At 38.6% G+C, this 13043-nt stretch overlaps 1 protein-coding gene across 5 annotated transcripts in view; it reads left to right on the top strand.

Moving 5' to 3' along the window:
* The window catches only part of RGS6 (regulator of G protein signaling 6), a gene marked incomplete at its 3' end in the record, with an annotated part of 231505 nt that overhangs the window by 207496 nt on the left and 10966 nt on the right, over positions 1-13043 (top strand). For 3 of the 5 annotated variants that reach the window (XM_081315535.1, XM_081315538.1, XM_081315537.1), the window contains one exon: positions 5372-5461. In XM_081315535.1, the coding sequence (XP_081171661.1) occupies positions 5372-5461 (90 nt within the window). Of the gene's footprint in view, positions 1-5371; positions 5462-11767; positions 11822-13043 lie in introns of all 5 variants that reach the window. The other 2 variants (XM_081315534.1, XM_081315536.1) reach the window with 1 other exon arrangement.

The raw sequence follows: 13043 nt of genomic DNA, 5'->3' as shown, positions 1-13043 counted from the left end.
TCTCACTTTAAAATCGTGGGAAACTGTATCTCTAGCTTTCAACAATCACCAAGTGGAGATCATTGGACTTCCAAGAAGAAATTAAGTACAAATATCCTGAAACAGCACTATTTTAAATAATTCCTCAAATTTGATAAAATGATAACCTATTACTTTGGGACCTGTTTTAAACCTATGCTCGTGAATTGTGGAAGCAGAATCATTAAATTGATGTTCACCTGTTTCACTGGGAATCCTTTTCTGAAGCACTTGCTTATGTAACAACAACAACAACAACAGAGTTGGTAGGGACCTTGGATGTCTTCTAGTCCAACCCCCTGCTCAGGCAGGAAACCCTATACCATGTCTCCTGATCTGTTTTTCCCTCTATTTCCAAACACTAATTGTTTATTCTTCATGTGGCCTGCAAGCTCCACTTATTTTACCATATCACATATCAGCAGACATTACCAGCTCCATAGGCCAATGTAGTTAATTATCACAAGATAACATTGTCAACGCTGCTAACAATGGATGTTCCTGCTTTGACAACTGATGAAAATGCAGCCATTTTCTCTTCTCCTTTTCTGTGCTTTTTCTTGCTTTTAGGAATCAGGTGCAGCAGGGAGGGGTATTGGAATGAAAGCTCAGCTAGCCATAACAATAACACTGCTGTGGGAACCCAGGACAAGCTGATAACATTTTGGCGGGCTGAGGAGCTGAGGAGGAAGCCTGAGCTTTTAACTAATTGGAGAATGTGATTTATGACAGTTTTTTTTGAGGGTGGGAATTGTACTTTGTTACTTTGTATCTGGGGGAAGGGAATTTAGTTTTTGGGTTCAACTATGTAGTGCCGATACTTTGTTTCCTGAATAAAACATTCTTTAAGGAAGACTTTTTGCCTTGAAGTTCTTTTGATGGGTTTCATCTATCAGAACCATGGCAAACATATTTCTAGCTACAGCCTGGGTGCAAGACTAAGCTATTATTGAAGCTGTCATTCAAATTGGAACCATTGGGGACAGTAGATCCATCAGGTCCAGGAAAAGGAGCAATGCTGAGCCAGGGACAGCTGGATGTCCCTCTCACTGTGTTGCAAAGAGGATTGTAGCTACCTTTCTAAAGTTGTATTTATGTGAAAACTATTACTGCCATATTTAGAATAGAATAGAGCTGAAAGGGACCTTGGCGGCCTTCTAGTCCAGCCCCCTGCTCAAGCAGGAGAACCTATACCATCTCAGGAAAGTGACTGTCCAATCTCTTCTTAAAAACCTCCAGAGATGGAGTTCCCACAATTTCTGAGGGCAAGCTGTTCCACTGGTTAATTGCCCTCACTGTTTAGGAACTTTCTCCTTAATTCTAGGTTGCATCTCTCTTTGTTCAGTTTCCAACCATTGTTTCTTGTCCTTCCCTCTGATGCTTTGGTGAATAACACGACTCCCTCTTCTTTGTAGCAGCCCCTCAAATACTGGAATACTGCTATCAAGTAATCCCATTTCTTCTTTTATTTAGACTAGTCAAACTCAAGTCCTGCAGCCATTCTTCATCTGTTTTAGTCTCCAGGCCTTTGATCATCTTAGTTGCTGTTCTCTGTACTTTTTCCAAAGTCTCAACATCTTTTTTGCACTTTGGTGGTCAAAATTGGTTGCAGTATTCCAGGTGTTGTCTCACTAGGGTTTAATAAAGTGGTACTAATACTTCATGTGATCCTGATTTGTGTCAACATGTTGCCTAAAAAAGTGTCCCTGAAACTTTGCACTCTGAAACTGTCCCCAGGTTATCTGTTGATATCCTTCTAGGCCTTTTCTTCATTATCATGCCACGTTTAATAAAGTTATAAGCAATTTAGAATAAATACATTTTAAAATCTATTTAAGAGAGTTGCTATTTATCAGTTCCCAGATGTACACCTAATTAATATGTAGGTCTATGCATGTAGCTATTCATCATATGGTTCTACTTGCATGAGCAATGAGTAATGAACAAGGAGAGATGTGTCACACAACGTGTCCAAACAACAAAACGGGGGCCAGATGGGAACACTGATTAGAGTCTTTGGAATTAGAATGACCATATGGTTCAATAGGGATTCAGCCTTAGCTCCATAGAGCTTCCATGACAATTGACTACCTATTATGTCTTAGCTTAGGCCAACCTTCTTATTAGGTTACTTAAAGATTACTCCATAGATATAAAATCAATAAATCTGGCATGGCTGGCATGGCTACAGCATCTTGTAAGGGTCCACATCTGATGCCTGTCCTGGCTCTTCTTGAACAACTGTATTTAACCATCCTTTCAATGTCTCTTAATGCAACTACATTCATGTCAATTTATAGCAGTAGGAGAAATAAAAAGGTTGGGAAAGATCCAGCATGGTTAGATTGGTGGTATTACATCAAGATAAATACAGCAGAGTCTATTTTCAGATGAAAAAATGCCATCCAAAATTACTTGTCTTTGAGTCCATTCAAAGCTAGAATAAGATTCAGCATAATAATGTGCATAGAGTAATTTTTCAGCTATAACACAATCTTCTGATCATGTTAGGTGGAAGTTGTAATCTATAAATCTGGATTAAAGTGCTAGATGGCCTGTCCTTGCAATATTATAGGAGACTGGTCAAACAGTTGTGCACATGTTATTAAGGATATTATTAGGTCTATTTTATTAATATTGTTTTACAGCTATCAATAGTAGCATGCTGGTCCTATACTAATTTAATCTCGAAAGTTATATCGCTCATGATATCGCTCATGCTATCTTCAGCTCCATCCAACCATGACTTATTCAGTCTTCTCTTTCCTTTCAACCCATTTACTTTTCATTCAAATGGGTTTGCAATTCAGTTTTCATTATTACTGTCTGTATAACCAAAGCACCTCAACATATTTCTTCCATAGTGGACCCAAACTTTTGCATTCAGACCATAACCATCCAGTATCCATTTCAGTTACAGTCTTTGTAAATTCTCCATTCCAATTCATTCAATCTCATTTCCAGATAACAAAAATGAGCAAACCCGCTTTCTTATAGACAGGTATTTAAACTTCGTTCAACAAATATCTATTCACTGTAATACAGTACTGCACTGAACCACATACTCTGCTTTACTTTTCTGTCAGCATTTGCATGCCTTAACATTTCTTGTTCCATTTCCCACTCTTTAGTAAACATAGTACACAGATTCACCTATTTGCTTTAGGTTTTTTTTGCCATTTAGCTATAACTTGCAAAAATTATTTCATTTTCACTGTCAAAACCAATTCCCTATTCCTTCTATGCCTTAAATAAGTCCCATATGGTTTTCTGCATGCATGTACAAAGGAAAGCACTCCATACAGTTGTGGTTGCCATCTTGATTTTTGGGATCATCACTCTTGGGAATCTTTTCTTGCTATCTTTTCATAGCCCCACACCAGCCTCCGGGGTTCTTCCCCAAAGTGCATGGCAGTATGTCAAGTGAAGATTCTCAGTCACCCAGGTAGAGTTGTCTGGAACTTGAACAACTGTACGTCTTTCTTTTTTTGATTTGAAACTTTTTGCTGCTTATCTAAGTCTGAAAGGTCTGAAATGGTATAGGGTTTCCTGCCTGAGCAGAGGGTTGGACTAGAAGACCTCCAAGGTCCCTTCCATCTCTATTATTATTATTATTATTATTGTTATTGTTATTGTTATTGTTGTTGTTGTTGTTGTTGTTGTTGTTGTTGTTATTGTTGTTGTTGTTGTTGTTATTTAGCCTCTTCAGTCTCTTATGGGTGCTCTTGTTTCCAGGCAAACTTTACAAACTACGTTTCCTATAGATTTTTCATTTACTCTTTCTACTTTTCTCCTGTGCAGAAGAACAATAAAACATTTTTCTAATTGCTAGGCACAGCTGCACACATATTACACACATTGCACAGTTACTCAATACACAAATTGTATCTACGTGTCAACATTTCTCCTGTTAACCTCTCTACATTTCCCAACATTCTCTCAGCATTTATGATTTCCTTTTCATCATTCGTTTTCTAGAAGACTTATGTTTATAATATTCAACATATAACTGCCATGTCCTTAAGAAACCCTTTAAGATCCAGCATTCCTTCATTTCATTTCATTTCATCTGAAATAATTTCATCACTTTTATTGAAGGCTCCTTGCTTAGCCTCTTCACCACTTCCCAAACAATTCCCCACCCCCTTAAAATCACTCTGCATGTTCTTTGTCTCTTTAAATCTTAGCAGTCCTTGTTCTCTTCAACCACGTTATCCTGTTCCATACTTCCCATTATAGCAACTCCACATAGTTACTGTATGTGGTGCCCTGCAACATAGTCCTTTTTGTTGTTCCAAGCAGCTTCCAGATCCTTTTCTCTTCTAATTAAGTTTTGCTTCCAGGTAAATGTACACAAAGGGACGCAGTAGCTCAGTGGGTTAGGATGCTGAGCTTGTCGATCAGAAGATTGGCAGTTTGGCGGGTCGAATCCCGAGTGCTGCGTAGAAGAGTGAGCGCCTGTTACTCGTCCCAGCTTCTGCCAACCTAGCAGTTCGAAAGCACATAAAAATGCAAGTAGAAAAATAGGGACCACTACAGTGGGAAGGTAACAGCGTTCCATGCACCTTTGGCATCTAGTCATGCCGGCCACATGACCACGGAGACGTCCTTGGACAAGTGCTGGCTCTTCAGCTTTGAAACGGAGATGAGCACCGGCCCCTAGAGTTGGAAACGACTAGCACGCATGTGCAGGGGAACCTTTACCTTTACCTTTAAATGTACACAGTATGAATTTGCATCTTCAGTCTAATAGTACGGTCTTATATTGTTGTGAGTGTGACCAGAAATCCCACTCTACCCCATCATAGTTATTGATTGTACTTTTTCTTAATAGCTGCAGTTTGAACCAAACTATGATTTTTTTTTAATCACACAACCCCTCAAATGATCTAATTCGGTAACCAGGACATATTTCTTGTATGAATACAGTCAGTGGAGGGCAACAGGTTAGGATCCTACTATCTCACCTAATATGATTCTAATCTACATTAGAGATTCTGAATACTAAAAGTGAACATCTGAAGGGCAGTATTATGCAAAAAAAAGAAAGAAAGAAAGAGAGAGAGAGATAAGCTTTTATTTAGTCCTTTGGACTGAAAGATGGAAGAAACCTTCAATTACCTAAATAATCATTCCTTCTATCCTTGAACAAAGCCATGCCAAGGTTTCTATTCATCTAGCTGATAGTGCATTGTGGAACATCTGTCACCATGTTTTAGAATTTATTTTTTTTTGGGGGGGAACCTTTCAGTTACGCTTTGATATTTCACTTTTTTTCCCCCATAGGTGCCCAGAGATTGTTGAACAGTGTCCAATAATAAATCTCACCCTGTCATTTCTTGTCTTCCCACAGGAACATATTTACAAGCTGATGAAGAGTGACAGCTATGCACGTTTCCTCCGTTCCAATGCTTACCAAGACTTGTTGCTGGCAAAGAAGAAGGTATCTATCGCGAAGGACATGCTTGCTTCTCCGAGTCCTTCTTGACTCCTGCCTGCTGCTGCTTGCTGCTCTGTGAACATGAATGTTCTGTTCTTTGTGAGGGGCCAAGTCCTGTTCCCTTTCCTCCTTCTGAGGATTGAGGACATGTCTTTCCCTCTTCCTAAAGCTCCATGTTTGGCATCCAAATAAACCACTTCGTTGTTCAGTGGAACTGGCCATCCTCTGATAGGGAGATGAAACTGAAGCAGAAGCAGCTCTAAGCTGGGTCGCATGATTTGCCATGAAGCCTTGTGAAAGTCTGCTCTTCTTAGCAGACGCCCATAGATTTTTTTCCCAATCTCACTGCCCAGCATCCTTTAACTGAAGTTATCCAGGACTGACATGGCTGCCCTCTGTCACTGAACAATGGCTCTTCTACCATCTTTCAACATGAAGTTGGCAAAACGCCATTCTAGGTACTTGCAGGGCACAAATACCATCTGTTTAATCACATTTAATGTTGTCATACAGCGTAGCAACCATTGGAAAGCAGGGCACCATCCCATTCTGTTTAATCTCATGGTTATTCTTGTGATGCCTCACCTGAAGCCTTCCTCTTGATTTTCTATCAACTTTTGGTTTTCTGTGAATGCCATTCCCATCCACCAGCACCTTCTGTATATAGACTTTTGTTATTATTTTTAATTTTAAACAAATACTAAACGCAACTCTGATTATATTCCTCTATCCATCCACATCTTATTATTTTCTTTTCATGTCAGCATGCTGTGCTGTGCTCATTATTGTTTTCTGACCTTCCTATATAAAACAACAAAGGGCTTCTTGAGAATCCTAAATCAGGCATTTAGGAATAAACGGGGCAGAGAGCTGATATACTTTAATTTTCATCTGTGGCTAGGTTTAAATAATATATACCCACCTGAAAGGATTTCCCACTTCCCATATTCAATTATATACATATATATGTTTTTATACAGAGATTTAGAGATTGAGTCCTCTGCTTTTTCTTTTTGGCTCTCTGCTTTCCTCTGCCAGTTGCTGCTTTCCCATGATCCCATAATTCAATCGGCCTAATCAAATCTCTGTTGCAATTCCAATGGGATCAGAAATCTTAGAACCTATTTCTGACAAGCTACTGGTTCCCTGTATGCATGGGAACTCTGAAGCACAGTTGGTGATCATGAGCAAAGCTTTGATGCTGACTGGATAGGGTCACTGCATAGAGCTCTTTTTGGCAGTGAAGTAGAGATCTACATATGAGGCTATTTCTGGTACAGGATTTTGCAAGACGTTTACCATCTGCATATTTCTATGGACTCATAAATAGAGAATGCCTAGGTTGGATAGAACACGTGGAATACTTCAGTGACAATAACTGAACCCTTCAGTGCTTCCTTTGCATCAAGAGTTTGCAAGTATTTCTCAAGAGTTATATTTTACATGCCGATTGCTCTTGTGAGAGCCATATGGAGGCTCTAAAGTGAAGAGACGTTCTCATGTCCAAGAAATGGACTTCAGGGGACTTTCAACAGCAGATGAGTTATTAAGTCTGGATGGTGTGGGGAAACAGAATCCAATGGCCGTTAGACCATTTTTACTGAATCTAATTTGGTGGTTCTTCTTTATACTGATGTTAAGCTCTTGCATAGGCCTGCATAGCTGGTGGGCTGTACTCAATGTTGTGGCTGTGGTTGAGATAGGATAGCTTCAGTGGGTGTCTTGAATGCTAGATGATTGGTCATAAGTTCGGTTGACTTTCTCTGTCATGGTCCCATGACAAAAAAAAAATCAGATTTCATTCAATGAATTTATCATAGCACTTGTGTTGGATGTCAAAGCGTAGCCCCAAATCCTGACTCTACACAATAAAAAATTATAGATAAATATCTATAGCACTGTTATCTTACTGTGGTTATGAGTAGATTGGATTCACCAGCTACTGTCTTTTTCAAAGATGAGATTATACACATCCCTTTTGATAGAGCAGCATGCTCTGAAGGTTGAAAAAAGCCTGCATGGTAAGAGCAATGTAGCAGTGGAGCTCTTGTCCAGAGGAGACATGGCTCCCCTTTGGCGCAGATGTTCAAGCTAAGGTTGGACGGCCAACTGTTAAGATGCCTTAACCTCCAGCATGGAGGGGATTCAACTTGATGGCCTAAATGGGCTCTTTCAACACTATGGTTTGATGATTCTTAAAAAGAAGTAGGAAGAGGGATTGGGGAATGTGGCATTATTTAGCTTTCCTGATGCTGTCTTTTCATTTTATTCCCCAAATGGAGAAGGGTACCTATGAGCAAAAAAAGATGTATTTAGTCCCTTAAAATTGTTCAAAAGACTCGGGTCAAAAAAGAAAAAGAAACCAGTTCAGAAGAAGTTCTAAGTTTATGCTAGAGATATCTGTTGAAACCCTACCCCTGAATCCTGACTGGCAGGGAAAATGCTGAGTTAGTTAAAATTGATGCCTCCCTGTTGTTCAGAAAGCTGAATGGGCAAAAAGGTGATCTGCAAGTATTTATCTTTCTTGACATAAGAGTCAAGGAGGCCTCATCCAAGTTTGTCTCATCTATCAGAATGTGGAAGTGAAGAATCTAGCAGTGATGAAAGAGACTTCACATGTAACAGGCCTGTTGATGTGATGCAAATTAAATCATTTGCATCATATATAAGATAACATCATTACACAAATTATGTAAATGATGGCAGTGACATACTTGCATGTGTGAGCAATGAACATTTACGAATAATAGTCAACTTCCCCAAGTTGGCCAATTAAAACAAAATTAGACTATATTTCAAACCATGTCATTTTAATATTATTTTTTCCTCTCAGTGTACAGCATTCACTCACCAGGACCTCTTTTTTCCTATCTATACATGGCTAATCCTTAGATTAGTTCCAATTAATTGCATGGGGTTTGTTTTTTCCCATAGTAAGGTTTTATTGCTACTGCAAGCTCAATTTTAGCCCTAGATAGTTTTAAATCCATGTATCTATTTCCTTCCAATAATGTCCATATTTATTTATTTATTTTATTTTTATTACATTTATATCCCGCCCTTCTCCAAAGACTCAGGGCGGCTTACAAGCTTAGCAGTAGCCTTCATTCTATGTATATGCCTGCTTGTTAGGGCTTTCACACACACCCCCAAGCGGCATTATTACAAAGTCAGCTTAATTGCCCCCAACAATCTGGGTCCTCATTTTACCTACCTCGGAAGGATGGAAGGCTGAGTCAACCTTGAGCCTGGTGGGACTCGAACCTGCACTAATTGCAGGCAGCTGGTGTTACTTAAGGAGGCATTAGCCCACTGCTCCACCAAGGCTCATATGTGAGGTAATGACTCTTTGACAGTAGATGCTTTAAAGGACTCAGTACAGGTAGATTGGAGCAAGAGGGAACAGATAGCAGGGAAAAGAAAGGAAGAACAAAGAGCTGAAAAAGTAAACATATGGATCCACATATTCTCATCTAGTTTCCCCGCAGCTAACTAGAGTGAAGGATTTCCTAATTATTTTAACTCTATGTAGCCATGCTCAATGGCTGGTTGCCACAGTGAGTTGTCTTGTTGTCTTGTAGATGTTCTTCCTTCCTTTACATTTTAAGGAGAAGGGTATGTTTGAAAACTACATGAGCCACTCCCTGTGTATTTATACGTGTGGATTCTATGTTTACAGTAATTAAATATATTGCATCCGGACTTCAGTGGATAGAATTGTTCTGTTTGTAAATGGCCTTTAGGATTAGTATAGTGTTTAGGGCTGTAAGCTCAATACAACTATAGTGGATGTTCCTTCACTCAGTCAGCCATCCCTGGCAGGCCAATTCTAATCATATGAAATGGCCTAGGTCAGAGAGTGTTAGTGTGTGTGTGTGGGGGGGGGGGAACAGTTGCAGCATACCCTAATTTGACAACCTCCTGATACGTTGCATTTCCTAGAATTTCCAACCAGTCCTGGAAAAGTGGGGAAGACTAAAACAGCATGCAGACATACGAACGTTGTGTGGTTTCACATGCAGTTGACATTTAACCTAGCACCCTCCGTTCTAATATCACATTTGCTTCATTACATAAGTGTTTACAGAGTACGGCATCTAAACAGATTTGGTCTCAAACACACACAGCTCCAATCTGTTTCAGGGGCACACAGGTTTCAGTTCTCAAAAAAACAAAAACCTGCAATGCTTCGCACGAAAATTCCATGTACAGATATATGTACATATCATTTGAAAGTTTCTCCTGCTTCCATATTTTTTAATTGTTGCAGATTTGGAATCCTATTTTTTTTTCCTTTCTACTTAAATGCTTTGCAAGAAGTGTTAGGAAAGGGAACATGAAGATACTGCCTTCTGGAAACAGAACTTTTGTGAACCCATTTATTTCCAAAATAAAGTTGTGTTTTCTTTAGCTTTCTTAATTAGCACACAAAGTAAAGCTTTGCAAGTGGAGTCACTATACTTTTCCCTGGTTTTACACACCATTGCTTTTTTCTTCCCCGGAGGAGGCAGGAAAAAGAGGGTTGGTGTCTTAAAGTTCTGGGAATCCAGCTTCAGTTTCAGTCTCAACCACGAAAGCTGAGTATGGCTTTGGACCACTAACTTTCCCCGAGTTTAATATAATCTATTTAGAGCATGGGGAAAACTGGAAGAGCTAGTGTAGAGAATGAGATATAATTTGTCTACTAATAAGTACAGTACATGAACAGAAATTAGGAACTAAAACTGAGCGCTTGTTTTTCTGTTCGCAAAATAGTGCATGCTGATTTAGTAATGATGCCAAATTCATCATTCACTCCTGAAACTGGTGAATTGACTTAGGTCATATCTTGATGTGTTTGCCCCTGAACATTACAATTCCTTTATTCAACTAAATGGCCTGTTTGCTGGGAAATTATCCTTTCATTCATATTTAATAAGATTTGTTTTATGCCAAATGAGCTGAATCATGTTTCCCTGGAGGACAGTAATACAGCTATAGTGTTGGTGAATTTCTTATTATAGTAAAATTCCTGTATTTATAGTTGCAGCTTCCAAATAACAAAAATAAAAAATAATAGTAATGTGATTGTTTTGTACAGTATGTAGCCTGGCAAAACCTTTATGCCAACAGCAGTCTTATGCATAATTTCTTGGGAGTAAGTCTAGCTGAGCACAACAGGATTCATTTTGAGTACACAGCGCAGCAGTTCCAAAGGATCAAGTTAAGCAAAAAGCAGATAACCTGATCAATTTTCGTATAAGATCCAACACATCAGAAAGGGGTACCATTTTATTTGTAAGCCTCTTGGATTTGATTTTGTCACTGAAAGGTAGAATAGAAATGTCCACATAAATAAATTTGGAAAGGAAGAATAGGATAAGGCTCATATCCTCTTTTATTCTATTTGGTTCTACCTCAGACTTTTCTTGCCTACATGCAGACACAGAGAGAGTGGGTTATTCCATCATAAATCCAAACCACTACCTTCTGACTGAAAAATGATGGGTTTTCTTCTAAAAGAGTTATAGAAACTTGACAGGTGCAGAATGCATCATTATATCTGATTATATATATATATATATATATATATATATATATATATATATATATATATATATATATATATGTGTGTGTGTGTGTGTGTGTGTGTGTGTGTGTGTGTGTGTGTGTGTGTGAAATGTTAACTATTTAGATTACCTTGCTAGGCCCCAAACATGGGGCAAATCTTTATTTCCTGTTTTCAGCCTTATCTCAAAGGCCATCGAACAGGCTGTAGTCACACCGGACAGTTCATATATTTGTGTAAATTACTAACAAAGAATTAAGGGAGACTAAGATGCATTTCTGACTCTTTAGTCTTCATCAGTCAGTCATACCCTTCTGAGATTCGAATCCCAGGTTCGAATCTCAGAAGGGTATGACTGATGAAGACTAAAGGGTATGACTGATGAAGACTAAAGAGTCAGAAATGCATCTTAGTCTCCCTTAATTCTTTGTTAGTAATTTACACATGTGTGTGTGTCTGTGTGTGTGTGTGTGTGTGTGTGTGTGTGTGTGTGTAACCTTGGCTAGATGTCCATAGCTATATTTTAAAAAAGGAGAGCAACATTTCCCAAAAGAAAAGCAGTTACAGAATGATTGCACAAAGTTCTTGCTTTGCTCTTGCGAACAGCACTTGCCCTGTGTTTGAGATGTTTAATATTTTTTTGTTTTCTTTTGCTAACACTTCTAAAGCCAAAGTTAGCTGAAGTTTTTTTTTTTTTGTTCTGATGATTTTTTTTTTTTGGCATTTTTTTTCCCCCTTAACTTTTTTTTCCCCTTCTAAAGCCCGAGAACGAGCAAGCTCGTAGAACTTCCCTAGAAAAGTTCACTCGCAGTATGGTAAGTTCATTCGTTTTTGGTTATGTTTGTTCCTCTTCCCTCTTCTGTTTAGCATTTACTTTTACTTTGGAAACTTTTTTTAGCTGCTCTGTAGTATCCTTCAGTCATGGCAATGCAATAAAAAGACAGAATTTCAAGCTCCACATTTAAATTAAAACAGCCAGCTCTGATCTGCAACAGGAAGCTCCTCGCAAAGCAGGACAGAGTGGTTTCCCCCCTCTTTCCCCTGCAATGGTCATGTGTGAATGCTCAGAGAGCCCTGTTCCTGTGACATTTCTCCCTCTTTTCAATTTATCCTTGATGAGAGTAGGGAAGATGCACACATAGCTTCTATTCTCTGTAACATTGTGTGCAATGTTGGTAACATGCACAGTGCTTCTACTTACATTGCCTTATAAGAAAAAGAGGGTGGGATCATTTGGGTCCAGAAGAAGGCAAGGGGTCCTGTGAAGGATCAGATTTCTGTTTATTTCCATAGCATCGGTACATGATGTATTGTGGATTCCTCTGCTAATCAAGTAAGTACTCTATGGATGTTAGTTTACACAGAACAGTGAGCTGGCCTTTCTTGGTATCTCATTTTCAATGTTTTATCAAAGATTAATGAATCTATTTCCAAACAATCCCCTAATAACGGCCAACTAAACATTTTTATTTGTTATCAACACAGAACACAATTGTGGCATTAAAAATCTATTACACTTCTGTTGGACAACGTAGGTTTCTCAAACATTTTCTTAGAAAGGAATCCAAAAGACTAAAGCTTACAATAGTATGAACTATTGTAGGAAAAGAAAAAAAAATGAGCTTCCACACATTTAATTAAAAATACTTTTTTTATGCAGTTGTTCCTAGAGCTCCTTGGCAAATTGCTTCAGAAAATGAGGCATATTCCATGAAAACAGGAGATATGGGAAGCTGCAAGTTTTTCCATCTGTCTAGGTCTGCTGTAATTTGGTCCATTAACTTGTCATAATTTTCTCTTTTGAGTGTAATACATCTTGCCGACAGTTGGATCCCCAAGTACCTTACTCTTTTGGATGTCTGGATATTAACTTTTTCTACCAGCTCAGTTTCTTGTAAATTGGACATATTTTTAACTAACATTTTAGTTTTTTCTTTATTGATCTTCAATCCCGCAACATCTCCATAATTTTCCAGCACCTGTAATAATCTTGTTCCAGATTCTAAGGGGTCTTCCAGAATAAAAACTAAATCGTCT

This window comes from Vipera berus, assembly GCF_964194415.1.
Source record: "Vipera berus genome assembly, chromosome: 1".
Classification (NCBI taxonomy): Eukaryota; Metazoa; Chordata; class Lepidosauria; order Squamata; family Viperidae; genus Vipera; species Vipera berus.
This window is presented reverse-complemented; position numbering and strand designations above follow the sequence as displayed.